At 44.9% G+C, this 19,690-nt stretch overlaps 1 protein-coding gene across 1 annotated transcript in view; it reads left to right on the top strand.

Annotated features, from left to right (window-relative positions):
- The window catches only part of LOC146187993 (chitotriosidase-1-like), a 78,421-nt gene that overhangs the window by 35,963 nt on the left and 22,768 nt on the right, over positions 1-19,690 (top strand). The window contains exon 2 of the mRNA XM_084603068.1: positions 18,044-18,292. Within this exon, the coding sequence (XP_084459194.1) occupies positions 18,044-18,292 (249 nt within the window). The remainder of the gene's footprint in view (positions 1-18,043; positions 18,293-19,690) is intronic.

Below are 19,690 nucleotides of genomic sequence, written 5' to 3'. Positions count from 1 at the left end.
GCTGATTTGTGTATGGTTTGATTCATTGCGCTGTCCACGGAGGTAGTTTGTAGTGGTTGTATGCGGTGCATAATTTGAACCTAACGAATTGTGTTTGGCCGCAAGACTTTTAATCGGTCATAGTTACCGAAATGGTTACGAAAGTTGTAATAATTGGCTGCGCCCAATTGTCAAAATTTTATTACGAACAGCCATATTTGCGCGCCTTCGCTTACTGCCGCATCATCCATAGCGGTTCGCTCCGTGGTTCGCTCCGTGGATTACTCCTCGCAGTAATCAAGCGTTCTGTCCGGTGTTGCCCAGAGGTTGGGCTCGAGAAAAACGGGCCGCTGGGTCAAGCGCATGAGACAGGTAACTCCGGTTTTGCGTACATATATCCGCCTCTGCTTTCATCTCAAAAAGACGACGAGATAAGAACATGTAATTGGAGGCCTACTAAATTTCTTTCGGCTCGCCCGATGAACTTCGTTCTCCAAGCGAAATATCCATTGCTGACACATTTGTTTTTATGGTTCTAAAGTGCCTTCGAAGCCAGCATAAGACAGCAGGAACGGTGATTGGGCTATATGTCGGAGTTGTCTGACTCGCTGCACAAATCACAACATAATACCGGATCAGTCGGCAATATTATGTTGCGCGCGTTATATTGATGTCTGTACAGGCACCAAGACATCCACTTCCGACCACATAGTGAGTATGCAATGTCTGTTTGGCTTAACGGAGTGTTAGGTTTCCGCATTACAATGTCTGCTACCAGGGCTCCTGAGCAGCACAAGCGCATGCAACATGCTGGAACATATAACCAAAAATAAAAAACACTGTAAATGTACGTGTCTATAACTGTGCTGGAACCATTTTTTCTAAAACAATAGAATCAGCTCTTTGGTGTTATATCATTTGTGGAGTTAAAAGGAAGTGCGCGAAGGAAGCTTACATGGTGATGTAACGATAAAGGGTCAGTTTGCTATATAAGTTTTAAAAAGCGCTCTTCGGAATTGCCATTTCCGAATGGTTGCATACATCAAGCCACCCACCGGGCGCCACCACGATCGGTTGCCGCAAAGCGCCCTTACATGTCATCGTTGAATGGTTGCATGCACCAGCGGGCGCCACCACCATCGGATGCCGTCAAGCGCCACCACGTATCTCATGACGAGCAGCGCAAACACAAACTTACTAGACAAAAGAGCGACGAACACGGTGCAGTTCTTACTCCTGCTAACATGTCCCCACCCCCTTCCTTCCCCGTTTTTGCTCTCGTCCCCACTCCTAAATGGATGGATAAATCGATAGAATATAGGAGCGTCCCCTTTGAAACGAGGTGGTAGCAGTTGCTACATGCTCATTTTTTTTCTTATATCTTTATTATTGTTTTACCTCGGCGGTGATGCAGGCATTGGGAAATCAGGGGGTAGACGAGCCGTACGTGAAAGTGCTGCAAGATATATATAGTGGCTGCGCAGCAACCATAGTTCTGCATAAAGAAAGTAACAAAATTCCCATAAAGAAAGGTGTTAGGCAAGGAGACACAATCTCCCCAGTACTATTCACAGCTTGTTTAGAGGAAGTATTCAGAGACTTGGAATGGGAGCAGTTAGGGATAAGTGTAGATGAAGATTACTTCAGTAATCTGCGATTTGCTGATGACATTGCAAATAATGATTGATGACCTAGACAGGAAAAGTAGAAAGGTAAGCTTGAAAATCAATATGCAGAAGACTAAGGTAATGTTCAACAGCCTCGGGAAAGAACAGCAGTTTACATTAGGTAGAGAAATACTGGAAGTAGTAGGCGAATATGTCTACTTAGGACAGGTAGTAACCGCAGATCCGGACCATGAAAAAGAAATAACAAGAAGAATAAGATTGGGATGGAGCGCATTTGGCAAGCACTCGCAGATTATGACTAGCAGCTTACCGGTATCGCTCAAGAGGAAAGTGCACAACAGTTGCATCTTGCCTGTACTCACCTATGGGGCTGAAACGTGGAGGCTAACCAAGAGAGTTCTACTTAAGTTGAGGACAACCCAGAGGGCTATGGAACGAAAAATGGTAGGGGTAACATTAAGAGATAGAAAGCGTGCAGAGGGGGTCAGAGAAATAACTCAAGTTACCGACATTCTAGTGGAAATTAAGAAGAAGAAATGGACATGGGCAGGACATGTAGTGCGAAGATAGGATAACCGATGGTCGCTGAGGGTAACAAACTTGATTCCAAGGGAAGGAAAGCGTAGCAGGGGGCGGCAGAAAGTTAGGTGGGCGGATGAGATTAAGAAGTTCGCAGGGGTCAAGTGGATGCAGCTAGCACAGAACCGGGTTAAGTGGAGAAATATGGGAGAGGCCTTCGCCCTGCAGTGGGTATAATCAGGATGATGATGATGATTGTTTTAGATCAGGTAACTATACCATCATTGAATTTTTGTTTCTACATTCCTTACATTACGTTACTTTACTGCTTTTAAGCCATCAATCTTCCAATAGTTTCTTGCTAGCTTCCACCGCAGGTTCATACACCCGGCCACTGGTATCTCTAAACCTCAGGGCCTTGGGAAGAAGCGTGACTGCGCCTGCATCGACTTCCGGATGGATGCCATCATATTCGAGTATAAGATGGTCAATTATTTCTGTCGATTTACCGCATAATGCAGGCGTGTTCTTTCATGGTTAAATTTCTTTTTGTAGCTGCGTGTTCTAAGGCACTCTGATCTAGCTTCAAAACGTGGGGCATTGCCTTTGAGTTATCAAAGAAAGCTTCCTTCCTGATCTGCCTTTTTCCACTTCCGGTATAGCTCCATACTCTCTTTCTTTCCCATAGAATTTATCCAATATTTCTCTTGTGTATTTTTGCCCTGTTGCTTAACGCTCTCTATTTATTCGTCCTTATGACAAGCATACTTACTGGTTAGCTTCCTGGTTCTTTTCTTCCATTGTGAGTCAACGCTTTTTGGGTAAAGTTGTTTAAATACTTTAGCTGACCATCTGTTACTGTCCAATTTCCTCAGGCGTTCCTCATATAATATTTTACTCTGAGCTTCCTGTACTTCGAAAGATGCCCAGCCCATATCTCCCTGTACCGCCTCATTTGTGGTTTAGCCGTGGGCACCTAGTACTAATCGTCCGACGGCTCTATGATTTATTTTGAATGTCGACTGCAGCTCTGCTTTTAGGCACAAAACCGCATTTCCGAAAGTAAGCCCGGGAACCATAATTTCTTTCCAAATACCCCTCAGCACCTGATAACTGTTATATCCCCACAATGACCTATGCATCATTATCCCAGCATTTCTTCGCCCTTTTGCCTTAAGTGATTGCTCATGCTTTTCAATCTCTGCCAATGCTTCGTTTACCCATACGCCGAGATATTTATATTCGACCACTCTGGGTATTTCATGGCTTTGTATTTTAGTACCCTGATCAGTAGAGCCGTTGCCAATCACCAGACCCGACTTAAATGCGCTACACCTGAAGCCTAGAGCGTCCCCTTCGTCTCCGCAATACTTAACTAGGGTTTGCAAGTCTTCCTGGCTATCTGCTAACAGCACAATATCGTTTGCATACATTAAACCGGGGAGACGCTGCTCTACCATCTATCCGTCTAATCTATATGACAGGATAAAACCTATGTTAAGTTCTTGTATCCACCGTTCCATATTTATCATATAAATCAAGAACAGCAGCGGTGATGGACAACTTGTCTTAATCCTTTGCATACCTTGACAGCTTCAGTACTTCTTATTCCTTCCCATGCAATTTCTACCTTTGTTATCCCGGTATTTTGTTCTGTAGGAACTCTGTTATCTCATGGCCAATACCTTCTTTTAATATGTTCCACAGGAGTTGCCTCTTTACGCTGTCGTACGCCGCGTTTATTTCCAGGAAGGCCAAATACAATAGTATATTTTCTGTATTGAGTAAGCACGAACAGGTTATCATCTAAGCCCCCACCATTTCTAAAGCCGTTCTGAAGTTCTCCGAGTTTCTTCTTATTTTCTACCCATGCTTGCACCTTTAATTTCACCGCCTGCATGGCCAACCTGTACATAACAGATGTTATGGTAATCGGCCTGTAGGATTTTATGTGCATCCTATCTCTTTTCAAATAAAATTCAGTTTACTCTGCCGCCAGCTTTCCGGAATTTGCTTATTCGTTATGACTGTTTCCAAAGCTTTTAACAACGTTTCCTTACTTCTTGGACCAAGTTCATTAATCAGTCAATCAATCAATCAATTTTTATTTTCACCGAAACAAAAAACACATGGCGAAAAAAGGAGGTGGGAGAAAAAGCTACACAATAGCAGCTTGACAAAGCTCCAACCACCCTGACAACAATGACAGCACTGTAACATTTCAGATTTTTGTTCAGTGTACTAGGAACTGTACAAAACGAAAGTAAAAAGAAACATCTAGTTACACTAATGCTATTTTATAAATAACTGCTCTATGTCCCTTTTGTTAAGTTTCGTAGTGAATATGTCTTGCTTCGCAAAGTCATTGAGTGTGTGGGGGAGTGTGTATTCAACGCGTTGGCGGCCATAACCTGTGCGCGTGACGGGAACTTTCCATGGTAGTTTATGGCGATGAGGGTATATGTATTCTTGCTTATGGAGATTGGCGAGTGAGAGGAATGTGTCCAAATTGCCCTGCATTGCTACATTGTAACTTTTTATTAGTTTGTACTTGTATATGCTATCGGCTTTCATTATTTTGTACTTGTAGAATAGAGGTTTAGTATGCTCGTTGAATGGAACACTTTCTATCGCCCTAACAGATTTTTTTTGTAGTAAGATTAGTTTGTTTAAATTATGCGCACTAGTGTTTCCCCACACCAGTGCGCAGTAACTGAGCACGGAATGGAGTAAAGAATTATACAAAAGCTGTTTAATTTTGGCAGGAAATAAATGTCGATTTCTATTGAGAATGCCAACTACCTTTCGCGCTTTTGAGCAAAGATGATCGACATGGTCGTTCCAAAGCATGTGTTCAGAGAAAATAACGCCAAGTGTTTTCACAGATGTTTTCACAGATTAATTATATATGGACCAATGATGATGGTTTCAGGCATTTCTAGACATGTACTGGGTGCGCGGAACAAAACACATTTTGTTTTCGATTCATTTAATAAGAGGTTGTTTTTCTCAGTCCAATCCTGCAGCCGAAAACAAACTGAGCTTGCGAGAGGTAGAATATCCGTCACATTTTTTCCACTAAAAAATATGTTACAATCATCAGCGTAGATGACAAATTTGGACACATTATCTATTAGCACTATATCATTTATATAAAATAGAAAAAGAACTGGACCAAGAATGCTGCCCTGAGGCACACCGCTTTGTATGGATCGTATTTGTGACTTATGGTCATTAATTTCAACGAACAGTGAGCGTGAGGATAAGTATGAACGAATTAGTCGAGTGCACTTACCACGGAAACCATATTTTTCTGTCTTCTCTATTAACAGATTGTGATTAACACGATCAAAGGCTTTGCTGAAATCAATATAGATTCCCAAAATTATTAGTTTATTTTCTATGTTTTACAAGATGATCTCATTTTGGTGAGCAAAGCATTTTCTGTGGAACGCTTTTTCCTGAATCCAAACTGACATTCAGTCAACAGACTGTGTTTTTGAGAAAAATTATCCATTCGAATACTAATTGTTTTTTCTAGCCGTTTAGAAAATATTGGTAAAATGGATATTGGACGGTAGTTATTTATATTATTTTTGTCACCTCCCTTATGAATTACGATAACGCGAGCCAGTTGCATGTCCTTTGGGAAAACACCTGCTGAGAGTGCGGAATTAAATATATGGGCTAACACAGGTGCAATGTGATCAATTACATATTTAATAGACCTTATCTCTAAACCATCTGCGTCTGTGCTACGACTATTGTTAAGGCTTTGGAACACCGTACTGACTTCGCTAGCGCAGGTTGGCTGAAGAAATATGCTGTTATGATTTATCGGTATTTGCGTTGTTGATCCGCTATGCCCGATGTTTCCACCTATTTTGACAAAGAAATCGTTAAAACAGTCAGCAAGTTCGGTTCCATGTATGTCTTTGTCGTTTATGATGAGGCTATCAATGCGCATGGTGCTCGCTGGGTTTAGTAATTTGTTTAAGTAATTTGATGAAGTTTCGATCATCTTGATCGAAACTTCATCAAATTACTTAAACAAATTACTAAACCCAGCGAGCATCTTGATCGAAACTTCTTCGATTTCTGTAGATGTGCTTTTTGGAATATTTTGTTCCGCCTTTTTCCAGTTTAGATTGGTCAGTCCTAAGCCGCTTTCTATTCGGCTATCTTGTGGTGTTTGCTGATTTGCGGAGATTACCCTATCCACGCTCTTAAATGACTCGGCTATAACTGATGTAAGGTAGTTCACAGCGTTGTCTCCCTTTAAATAATTTCCCTGGGTATCTTGACTCCGGTCCTTCTTTGTTTGATTTTTTTTTTACCTAGCCAGCTTATATGGTTCCAGAATTTTCTTGGTCCGCCTCTAGTGGCATCGTGTATTTCGGCCATCCAGCGATCGGTGGACTGTCTTATTTTACTTTGGACGAAGGCCTGCACATCGTTTCTTTTCTCGATACGATTTTCATTTTTGGTTTATTTCCTCTTAAGATACCTGTACTTTCTTTGCCTCTCGGTGTTCCCTTGAAGCTGCCCGTCGTTGTTCAATGGCTTCTCTGATTTCCTTATTTCACCAGCTCTGTGGCTTCCTCTTTCCATTCCAGCGGTTTGCTACTTTAGCCTCCTTATTTCTTCTCCTTATGAGTAGTTCTACCTGTTCATAATCTCAGTCTTCTATGGGTTTTTAATTTTTTTTTCACGCACATTTTATTTTCACCAAGGAAGGAATACATGGCTAAAAAGGGGGACGGGAGAAAAAGCTGCACAGCAGCAGCTTGACAATGCTCCGGCCACCCAGGCAACAGGGACACACTGTTTGGCATAACATTTTTTTCAATAATTGCAGAGATTAAAGTTCATTACACTGTCACATACAGATGCAATATACAAATAATATATAATTGTAGGCAAAACTACGCACACAAACACAAAATTGTACGCAAACACATTTAATATTATACAATAAGTAAAGTAAATATTATAGGCTCATTCACAATAGGCTGATTCACAATTGCTTCCTCTATGTCTGCTGCTATCAGCGCTATTTGATCGTCGTTTAAGTTTGCGCTTACTTTTTGTCTAAGTTCCAGTTCGTTTTTCATCAAGGGCGCCATCTGCAGACTAATACGTTAATGATCACTTCCCAGACTACACTCCCTTCTTCGGCTATTTCCATTTTTGCGAGCTTGCTATAAATTCCCTGCGACATTAGGCAATAGTCAATGGTCGTCTGCCTGTTCCGTAATCCCCACGTGATTTGTCCCTCCCATTTTATTTCTCCATCTAGAATAACTAGGTTGTGTCGCACACAGAAATCTAGCATTAGCTTCCCGTTCCAATCCGTGTATCCGTCCATATTCTCAATGTGGCCGTTCATGTCCCCCAGTAGAGTAATATCGGCCCCGTCTCCAAACTGGCTTATATGGTCACTGAGACAATCAACGAGATCCCTGTCATCCTGCCTGCATTGGTGTCCTGTTTCTAAATAAACTACCTCTAGCCATCCTTAAGCCGGCAATTGTTCCTGATACCTAGATATGTTCTTTGCAAGATGATTTTATTCTTTTCCAATTTGTTCCTTGGTGTATCAACACACCTACCCCTCCCCCCTTTTTCTCCGTTCTCGTTCTGTTGCCCCTTCCCAGACATCAGTTCAATTCAGTTCAGTTGATAAGTCGTGCCCGACTCTTCGTGACCCTATCATCTGCACGTCACGCTTTCCGGTCTCTCACTATCTTCCTAACATCACATAACTTCATCTGCAGCGCCTCGAGGATGCTATCTAACCGTCGCGATTGCTGCTTACCTCTTCTCCGGTGATCCTCAACCTTTCCCAACATCAAACCTTTGTCCAGCAACTTCTCTGTTTTCATCAGATGACCAAAGTAGCTGAGCCTTAACTTTAGAATTTGACCCTCCAATGAGCAGTCAGGGCTTATAGTCGACAATAGCGACTGATTTGATCTGCTGGCAGTCCAAGAAACTCTCAAGAGTATCCGCCAGCACCACAATTCAAACGCGTCAATTCTTCGTTGGTCAGCCTTCTTCCCAGTCCAACTCTCGCATCCATACATCACAACTGGAAATACCATAGCACGAGTTATACGGATCTTAGTTGGCAGACTAATGTCTCTGCTCTTTACTAGGCGGCCAAGGCTTGCCATGGCTCTCTTTCCCAGAAGCAGGCGTCTCCTAGTTTTATGGCTGCAGTCTCCTTCCGGGGTAACCTTGGAGCCCAAGAGGAGAAAATCTGTCACAGCTTCCAATTCTTGTCCATTGATGCTCCAGGACTTGATAGGGCAAGACGCCATGATATTTGTCTTTTTAATGTTCAGTTTAAGCCCAAACTTCTCAATCTCTTCTTGTACGCGCATCAGAGGTCTCTTGAGTTCCACTTCACTTTCAGCCATTAAAGTGGTATCATCCGCATATCTAAGGTTGTTGATGCGTTTTCCAGCAATCTTCACTCCAGCTGAAGACTCGTCCAGACCGGCCTTCTTCGTGATGCACTCAGCATATAGGTTAAATAGGCAGGGCGACAGTATGCAGCCTTGTCTCGCTCCTTTCTCAACCGGAAACCAATCAGTACGACAATGCCCAGCTCTGCCTGTGGCCTCTTGCCCTTCATAAAGGTTCCTGAGAAGACAGATGAGGTGAATTGGAACTCCCATCTCTTGGAGAGCTTGCCACAATCTACTGTGATCTACGCAGTCAAACGCTTTCGCATAATCAATAAAGCAGAAGTAGATGGGTTTCTGGAACTCTCTTGCTTTTCCATGATCGAGCGAAGGTTGGCAATCTGGTCTCTAGTTCCTCTGCCCTTGCGAAACCCATCTTGCACGTCCGGAAGCTTCCGATCCGCATACTGCTTCACCCTACCTTGGAGGATTTTCAACATCACCTTGCTAGCATGCGAAATAAGCGCGATCGTGCGGTAGTTGGAACAATCTTTGACACTGCCTTTCTTTGGAATGGGGATGTAAACTGACCTCCTTCAATCCTGTGGTCACTGCAGGGTTATCCAAATTTGCTGACATAATGTATACAGAACGTTACCAGCGTCATGGTGGATGTTTTGAAGCAACTCAGCTCGAATGCCATCAATTCCGCTAGCTTTGTTCTTAGCAAGGCTAGCTAAGGCCCATTCAACTGCACTCTTCAGGATGCCCGGCTCGAGATCAGTAATCACAACCGTCTTATGTTGGGTTTGCACATCCGGGTCCTTGTTGTACAGTTCTTCTGTGTATTCCTACCACCTCTTCTTTATCTCTGAGGCTTCAGTGAGGTCCCTGCCTCGTTTGTCCTTTATCACGCCCAGCTTATCACAGAATCTTCCTTTGATATCTTTGAGTGTCTTATACAGAGCTCTTGTGTTCCTTAATTGGCTGTTGTCCTCAACTGCTTGGCACTGTATTTTCAGGAAGACATTCTTATCTCTCCTTGCTATTTTTTGAAAATCCGCATTGAGAACCTTGTATCTTTCTGTTTCCCCCATAACTTTTGCCATCCTCCTTTCCTCAGCTATTTGCAAAGCTTCTTCAGATAACCAGTTTGCTTTCTTGCATTTCTTTTGCTTTGGAACTACCTTAGTAGCAACTTCTTGTAATATATCACGAACATCAGTCCACATCTCTAATTCTTGAAATCGATCCCTCACTTCCACAGCATATGCTGAAAGGCTTTCATACCTGAAAGGCTTTCTAGTTTTCTGCGTTTTCCTCAATCGAAGCTTAAATTTGGCAACAAGAAGCTGATGATCGGTGCCACAATCGGCCCCCGGCCTTGTGTTTACTGCTTGTATAGCGCTTCTCCATCTCTGCCGGCAAAGAATATAATCAATCTGATTCCTGTACAGACCGTCCGGGGAAGTCCATGTGTACAGGCGCCTCTTGTGCTGTTGAAAATGAGTATTCGCTATGGTCAGGTTGTTTTCTTGACAAAACTCTACTAGCCTCTGCCCATCTTCATTTGGCTCACCAAGACCGAACTTGCCTGCAATTCCGGATATTTCTTCACTCCCCACCTTAGCATTCTACTCTCTTATGAGAAAAAGGACGTGTGATGATGAAGTGCATTCTAAAAGGCATTGCAGATAAACATAAAATTTCTCAACGTCAGCTTCTTCAGCAGTAGTGGTTGGTGCATAGACTTGGATAATTGTTATGTTGAAAGGGTGACCTTGGATCCGAAGTGAAATCATTCGGTCGCTTTTGGGGTTGTACCCTAGCATTGCTTTGCCCTTCCCAGACGTAGCCTTCTATAAACGGCGGATATTCTAGATTCCTGAGATGAGTGTCGCATAGAGCGTACATGCCTATTTCGTCATCCTTCAACTGCTGTTCTATCTCTAGCCACATCGCTTTCTTTTTACCCTCTTGCAGGTTTATGTAGCAGATCCTAGTGTTAAATCTCTTTTTTGCACTTTTCTTTCTCGACCTCCTCTTTGCCATTTTTTTGGCTCAGCCTCCGTTGTTACGCTTTCCTTTGCTTCACTTCTAACTATTCCTGCGCCCGGAGCCCTCGCAGACCCCCTAAAAAAGCTACAGCCCTACCTGTCAGGCGCCAGCCTATCTCTGCTGCCACCCTTCTGGTAAAATGGATGCCATCTCGCTGAAAAGCCCGGCCAAACCCTGCACTATGCACCTCCCTGTTTACGTCAACCACTTCGAAACACTTCTCCAGGCTTACCTTTCCTATGTGATGATTAACTGTCTCCACGTCCTTTTCAAGCTTTCCATTAGTTCCTAGCACATCCGGTACTGGGCACACAACGATCTGCGCTTGCTGTGCTATCGCCCTGATATCGTCAACTTCCTGAGCTAAACCTGCCGCCTCATCATTTAAGACATATGGTTCAGCCCCGCGGCTACTATCACCATATTGTAACAGTTGTTACACTAAAGAATTACTGCAACCGCTGAACGAGGGCTGAACCAGGAGCTTAACCAAGAACGTGGGCAACAGGAACAGGCCGACACTTCAAAGACATCTACTTCTACCGATTGCGCTCCTTCTTCTTCACCTCTAATGCACGTGTCAATATTGCGCTCTGCGGAATTTTTCGACAGCTTATTTTTGGTGTCTTTCAGCACTGCGTTCATTTTCATCCCTGGGAAGGTTTCAACTGATACTCGCTTATCACCCTTTACACTTTCCATGATATCTCAACTGCACCTGCTCATGTTGAAACCCCCGACGATAAGCATCTGGGCATTGTCTCTCTCCCTTCCAAATGTTGGCTTCTGCTTTGGGTTATCTGTGTCCTTCTCTCTGGGATTTTCCATTCTTCCTTACTTCTTCCTTCTTTCTCGAATTCTTTGTAGCTACTTCTCAATAACTTCGTCGGTTGAGATCCGCTTCACCTACTTCGCTTTTGCCGCCCATGCCAGTGCTGGTCCCAGCCACGTGGCCCGCAATGGAATGTCCGTCCTCGTTGCTTCCCAGGACAGTCTCGGCCATTTTTTCTGCAATTTGAGGAAGCTGTCACAACATTTTCTGATTTTCTGCCCTTAATAAACCTAATTCATTTTCTAAGGCTTCCACACGCGACACTAGAACGACCTTTTCTATAGTTCAAACCTATCTAGGCGCGTACTCGGCACGCTACACAAACACAAAAAGTCAGTGCCTTCCGCTTCCTCTATCGAGTCGAAACGCGTTTCCTTGACATTAACCTGCGCCTCACACTGAGTGCACTTAACCTTCTTTTGGATGCTTATCTTAAGCATATCAACTGAACTATTTCTACTACGAGTTCTCAGAACCTACAGACTGCAAAGGAAATACACAAAAACGACTAGCAAACACGCGTTCAAATAAAGTCTGCGAATGCCAATATCCTAGAAAAAATGTTTATCTAAAAAGCTAACAAGCTAACAAACAGTTAAAGAATGAAGCCGAAAAACCTAGCTGCGGGCACGAAAAACAGGCCGCTAGGACAAAGAGCTAAAATCTATTCTATAGGCTACACCTAACCTAACTAGCTGAAAACTAAATAAAGTTAATAAAAGAGCGAACTCATCTATTTGTCGCTTTCGGAAGCTCCCGCTGTCTCCAGTCTGTCCGTTCTTGATAGCCACGTGCAGTCGGAGGGGCGATGAAACACGCGTCCACGCCACATAACTGTCCACATAACCCTCGACACCAAGTGCCATCTGTCGGCGAGCTGCTTAACGACTGCGGGTGGTGCGGATATCGCGTAATAGTATGCGTGTCTGTGCAAGTGTCCTTCAGTTCTGTCGTCCACCCACTTACCAGCCTAGCTACGCATCTCTTCTGCATTTTTTTTTTCTGTGCCAGAGAATTCTACATTTCTCCCGGTTTGACGCGATATTTGTGCGTCGTTCACCAGGCCAGTTAGAAACCAAAATCGCAGTTCATGAGCAGACTGAGGCACTGGTGTTTTATTTTTGTGTCTCGTCTTTACGTATGATGAAGGCATGTGCGTTTTTTATGCTTTTGTTTTGTACATTAAACTGCAAATTTACGACTTTTATCGGTGGTGTTTTAGGCAGCCGCATCCTCTGGTTGTGGAATGAAGGATATTTAGGCACACGGAATGTCTAAACATACGTCCTATGTCTTTATTACATTTTCAGCAAAGGTACGGTGGACGTCGATACGAGTCTATGGCTAAGGAGGAGGAGGAGGAGAAAAGGAGGGCGGAAGGCAGGGATGTTAACCAGAAAGAATGAATTCCTAAGGTTGAAAGTCTGTGGTTAAAGTTGCGCCTAAACGTATTATGTCTGCTTTCAGCTTGTTACCAGTTCATGAAACCCAGCCAGCTCAGCCTACATGGATCTTGTGAGGGGTGTTAAGAAGGGTTCCCCATGCTTACGTAGTTACATTTGGGCAATTGTGGAGATCATTGTCTTCACTCAGGGTTGTTGCAGAGGTTGCATGCAAGCAATGGTGCTAGGCGAGATACACTAGCAGAGATACGCACATTCGCGATCGAGCAGTTTTCGTTTGGACCTCAACTGTTAAACTGTCACCCCGATGTGCTCGTCATGTAAGCGAGCTATTCCTAGTGCTGTCTTCGGTCATCCACCACCTTCTGAAGATCGAGCGCCGACACACCACGCACATCATTTTGCAGAACACCCGTCCGTTCGTTGTAATCTGTATGAAATGCTAGGCTAGTTCTTTACAGGCAGGCAGAGGAAATAGGATGCGTTTCATTCAATCCTTTCTTAAGATTTTCTCTCACAGCCTTGGCAAGAAGCAGAGCGAATCTGGTAAAGGCCTACGCTGGTACAGCGGCGGCGATGACCAGCACGCCGGCGAGCCTGACGAGGCAAACACGCGCTGCACAGCACTACAAGAGTGTACGATCGGAAAGCCGGAAGCACGAATAATTCGCTTCCGTACGAATAGCTATGTTCTTTGGGTATTTATGGCAGTAGTGCTCAACTTGCAGCTTTGCGCACGGTTTCGCGTGCACGGAGTTTAAACCCATATATACGCTCGATGTTAGCGTGAGTTGATCGAACGGCCACTGCGTCGTCAACAACGAGCGGAAGATACGCGGCGCCGAACTTCGGTACACACGCAAGCCACATTTGTTTGCATGGAAATATCGTAGGGTGAATTTGAATTTCTACGCTGCTGCCCATCGACTTGTACCAAACAGTATATAAGTGAGAGACACGCTGTTTCTCACGCACATAGGTTGCACAAACAGAATTACCAGTTTATTGTGACACTCGAAGCGCACGCGCATCGGGCGCCAATCGGCAAATTTCTGGCAGTGACTAGACAACGGGGGAAAAATGCTAGGCGCTAAAGATAGCCACCGCGCGACTCACACTTGTGCAGTTGTGCCAACTTGAATTGCTCTGTAATTACGATCGAAACGCGTCGTTGTAATACGAACCCATGGGAATGCCTCACTTGATACGTGTACTTAGGAAACCGACGTACCCGTGAAAAAAGTATCGGGCCGTCCGACGTATATTTAAGCACAACGTAAAAATATAGATCTCAGATCCGTCCGACATACCCGGAAGAAAGTTTACTGGGTCCGTCCGACGTATCTTTAGCCATAGCTTTAGGCGAAACGCATGCTTTCAGTTACCAATGGTTCACCTCCGGCTTTCTTTTAGCGTTCATTTGCGAGAATTAATGAAGAGCCTTCAACAATACTAATTGGTTTTCCGTATGTCGGAGAGGCGTTCACGTGGAAAACGGCTCAGCGTATGTCTTTTTTTCTGAGCCAGGATCCTCGGCTCAATAGTCACTTGCCGTAAATGCTGATCCACAATGATGGAGTATTAAGTTTTCAATCGCCGTATTTCTGTAAAGAACTTTTGTCAGCAATGGAAGCGGTGAAGTCAAAACTGAGTGCTGCATGCATACTGATATCTGAGCCGCTTCGGAGGGCAACCGCATTAGCCTTCTTTGTGGATGGGGTAGCACAGTGCAGAGGCAACAATGAGCAATTGTGCATGAGTGGCATTCATGGTGACCATCAGATTTATGGGATGGAATCTAAAAAAGCTCGCCACGCTCACAATTTAATACGAATCTTGACTAGCGTTAACTTTATGGGCATTTCCAAAGCTATGTCTGACCGTCTACGCCAGATACTATTTCTATATTCACGCGAGTCCTGATGCTTGTGGAGACCGTGAAAACAGTTAGATATATTGTCGTGACGTCGCAGCTAATTTATTTGCGCCTCCCAGCATACCCAAGCGTATGTGGATGCATCAGGTATCACCTGACCTCAAAGCACCTACTGAATAGACTAATGTCAGCAAGTGGAGAGAGCTCGTCGTACAGCTTCATCATGCTCTTTTCACATAGCAGTCCAATACAAATATCACTGCCTCACCTGTGATCAAGGCGTAAGCAAGCGTGAAATGAGTTTATTACTGGCTTAGCATATGCACGCGCTCAGCTCTACTTTAGGTTGGTTTGTGGGGTTTAACGTCCCAAAGCGAATGAGGCTCTACTTTAGAATCACCGCCTAGTGGTTTCAGTGTGAGCTGGTCGTACGACATCCGTAGTGTATTTCTGGCCGGCGATCGCAACGTGAAGCCCACACGCGAACCGGCCGCCTCGCTCTCACGTGCCGCCACGAATGCGCACGCGCCATTCCAGCTGAAAGACTGAGCGTAGACGTCTTCGCGCCAGGCTCTAGCGTCGCCTCCAAATAACACTGGGAATACACTTGATGTAAGCGCTGCTCCAGCACGAGCACGGCATATAGGCCTTTTACAGCGCGAGCGCATGGGCACTGCCGTTGTTGATCATGTTACCCTTGCGCCATCGCCAGCCTTCGGGCCTTATGGTTTGACAGCTTCCGGCGCGATGCCACCCGACTGCACCGTCCTACGTACTCGCTATCGCTGGGGACAACAAGCTTGTAAACAGCCTAAAAACTTCGTGTGAATGCTCATAGATATGTGTTGGTGCTACAAAATGTTTAACCACGTATGTTCTTTTACTGCGCCCTTCTGACTGTTTGCTTTGGCTGAACGTTTCGACAAACCCGTCAGCCACCGGCTCGCTTTATTCTTTTTTTGTGTCAATTCTCTCTCTAACGCGTTTTGTGGAAAACATGGTTTACTCTAAAACTGAATAGATTACAAAGTGAATATCCCTTCAAACCTTTTTTTTCTTCAATTTTCTTGCGCAAAGGGCGAACGCATGTTCAGACCGTGCTGGCAGATCTGGTTTATTAATGTTCAACATTTAGTATTGTGCACAATATTTACTGCTCACTATGGACACGCATGTAATCCCAGACAATTTATAAGACACAATATTACCTCCTGTAAATGTCCTAGCTTCAAAAAACTAATGCGCTGCTCGAAGGCCCCATCAGGCGCTCAGCGGCGTTCACCTGCACTCATGCGCAAGTGACTGGAAACTGCACAAGAATTCTGAACTCACAATTGGCAGTACGTGCAATCGGGTATATAAAAAGTCTTATCATGATAAATTTCATCATTGACCCGTGCATTAGTTTTATAAAAGCAGCAGTTATTAACTTATTGCAGCAGTGCACGCTTGTCTAATTTAAGTAAGCAGATTCACTGACATCCCACACTGGCTTTCACTCTCTGCACAATCAATTCTTATGAATGGGTAGACATTAAATTCAGGTCAAGGTACTTCTTAATACCCTGCGAAAATAACGCAGCATCAGTGCAAAGACGCATATACAACTCTTGAGAAAATGTCAGAGTCGTTCACGCATTCCCATGTCTACTGCCGGTGCTAAAATGAGAAGGTGCGTGAGGTATAGCCTTTCCCTACAGCTAAGAGGCGTTTTTTTTTTGTCCCAGAAAGAAACATAAACCAGTGATACACCTCCGAGAAAAACGGTGGCTTAGGCCATGATGTGCACCTTGGTTAGAAAGCCTCGTCTGTTCTTCCTCCAATAAACACAGGGTCATTAACTGTACTTCCTCGCAGATTACTTCGACAATACAGATGACACCTGCATCAAAACTGCGGTGTTTAAAAGTCAGCCGGCATTCTTACGCAATATGCACAGCAGCAGTCCGCAGCCCGCGCCGGTGCGTTCCAAAGGCCAGCAATGACGGCCGTCCTAGTGGCGCCACCTGTTAGCACAAAATACGCATCTGTTCGCCTTGGTGTTCCCTCCCGGTTCGGCGCCGTATTCTACCAGGCTCTGCTGTGTCTACAAAGGAAGAAAAAAGCTTTTCGCCCACAAATAAGCGGGGGAGGGGGCGAATAATAATTGTCTGCTTTTAAGGATATGCACTGATAGCGGTAATGACTGTTGTCTGCGACTCCACTTGCTGATCATCGTTCGTATACAGGCAGTTTGCTAATTAAGAGCTGATTCCTCCAGTTTTCTCTTCAAGATTTCGCAAATTTTTATTAGAATATTACCGGACAGTTGTCGGCTAACCCGCTATGTGAAAGACCGTAAGACATATAGACACCCATAAAGCCCTTCTATAAACATGCTGTACGAGCGAGCATTTGTGGCCTACGGGTATGGCGTGTTCTTCTCGTCGCCGGAAGGTCCTGAAAGGTTTTATTCCCGTCTCACGCTCCCTTCTTGAACAAGAATACAGAGTTGGAAGCTTCGGCCATATATGGGATCTCGTTACGTCACAGCAACCGCCAACCAATCGGCACCAGGCATTTCATCCGGCAACTATACCACCACCTTCCCGCGCTATGTCCATGATTTTTCGCTTGCAACGCAAAGCAGGATTTTCTTACTAACGGGACCTTTAATGTTATCTCGCACTAGCGGTAATGGCTCCCGTTATCTCGCTCGCCGTGACGATCCTCATTTGCGCCATCTACTCATTTCGATATTGCCACCTTTCTATTCACATTCCACGCATACTCATTGCCAAGCAGTCGTGAGCTACCATACGTCATGAATGACCACAAGACATGGATATAAAGCCTCAATTTACCAAGTATTACGTGCGTGCTGCGTGCCTTTGATGTAGCTTCTATAACTCGGGATCGAAGGACCCAATCTCATCCTCTCGTCTCAAAGGCGTAGCCCGTGTTATAGCGTCTGGCGAGTTCAAGGTGCAGGGCTTTTTGGTACTGCATACCTAAATAATAGCGCTGTGAACAAGAAGAAACACGGTCCTTTAGTCCGTTTCGTCTTGTTCCCAGCGCTATTCTCAGACAAGCGTCTGGCAACTGCGCCATGTCATGTGGTCTCCCCTAGACACAAACCTCAACGACCAATCTAGGCTGCACTACCTTGTCACCAGCCATCAACCATCTGCCAAAGATATTTCGTTGAGAAAGCGGACGCCGGATTTTCAGGAGAATGGACCCTTTACCGCTGCCGCGCTGTATGACAGCATCCAAGGAGCGCATTCTTGAAGGGTTTATAGAAGTGAATAAGATTCGGACAGTTGGGAGCATGCTGTTCATTTTCTGAGTTCTCGCAGGCGACGCTCGTGTCGTTGGGCTACGACGGCGTCAACCTGCACTGGCCTACGCCCGGAGGAAGATGCGGCCGCGCGAGCGACGCTCGGGCCCTCACCGACCTGGTGCGGCTGCTCCGATCACGGCTGCGGCGGCCGGCGGCGCCCCGAGACTTCCTGCTCGCCGTAACTCTGCCGCCGCAGGAGCACTTCGTCGAGATCGGCTCGCAGATCGAGCCCCTCGCCAAGCTCGCCGACTTCCTTGTGCTGCAGGTTCGGGCCAGACCATGCGGGGTCAGACCGTTCGCTGTTGTCCACTTCATTTCATATGAATCTATACGGTTGTTTGGCCGTATTGCACGGGCGCTCATTGTGTGCGGGACTTAAAGCAGTACTAACTCGAGGACGCTCGAATCTGACTCCACCTACATATACGGAGTAAACGGCATTTTTATTGACGAAAAAAATGTAAGGGGAGGGGTGGTCAAAATAATCTGCGCTGTCGCGCAAGCCAGTCCACTTAAATGTCTGAATTCATATGAATGGTCATGTTTGCTCAACTTGCCAGTGACACCAGCAGACACTCACTCGTAACGTGGTGATGGAATTGTTGTCTTTTTTGTTAAGGCGAAACCCGTTTCTTGTCTCATCAGTAGTGGCTGTCCGCGAAATGCATGACCAAAGGAGAGATCCAAAGTCAATCCTACACAATTCACATAAGAACCCCAAAAAAGGCAGTATACCGAATCGATTTTATTACTTCACTGTATTGTCTTAATGACATTACATAATGGATATCCTCATTAGTCATAGCCCTAATCCTGATTTTATAGCGCTGGAGAAACACCACAGGAAGAAAGACACAAACGGAAAAGCGCTTCTGTGCTTTTGTGTCTTTCTTCTTTTGGTGTTTCTTCAGCGCTATAGAATTCAAGTTCATGTACTAATAAACCCGTCAAACCCGTCCTGTAGCCGAAATCCAAGCCACAGCCGCGAATAAAGTCTAGAATCTGCATAAAAAGCCAATAATGAATACAGTCTTAATTGGCTTAACGTCTTAATGCATAATGACTTGCGAGATCGGGAAGAGTCCTAATATAAGCCATAGCCAACAATGCAATCCGGAATCGCCATAACAAGACAACCAAAGCGAATGCAAGACGCCCCTGCGTGCTTTCACAAACCGCCCGTAAGGAGACTTAAGTGCGCCCCTTGAAATTTTTTTTTTAACGTGCGTGCTTTGCATGTCTGCTGCCGAAAGGCGTACTGCTAGAGCGTGCACTTTGTTTTTTTACTTGCGTTTATGTCTGTTATTCCCTCCCCTGTTTGCACTGATTTAGGGGCAAAGCTGTGCATCCAACGTGTTTTAGTCATTTTGAGGCCTCTTTATTATTTCATGATGATCGAAAAGCTTCGAAAGTAACGAATCCTCGCTCCTTATTCAATGACAAAAGCGGCGCATAATATAGGCGTGCACTTCGAATGATGATACATTTTCAAGACGCAAAGGCAAGGTTGGCCAAATAGGGCCATGGGACACATGTCATTTTACCCTACAAAACGTTGTCAGTGATCGGTTTTTCAATCCTGGCAACCCTTGCTAGCGCCAAGTGATAGGCTGGTTTTCCCAATCGAAAACAATCAGTACCCATTGGCGGGTTCGAAAGCCGC

The sequence above is a fragment of the Amblyomma maculatum genome, chromosome 5, assembly GCF_055883805.1.
Source record: "Amblyomma maculatum isolate TAMU_Amacu chromosome 5, ASM5588380v1, whole genome shotgun sequence".
Taxonomy (NCBI): Eukaryota; Metazoa; Arthropoda; class Arachnida; order Ixodida; family Ixodidae; genus Amblyomma; species Amblyomma maculatum.
Note: the sequence above shows the minus strand (reverse complement) of the source record. Positions and strands in the feature narration are given on the sequence as shown.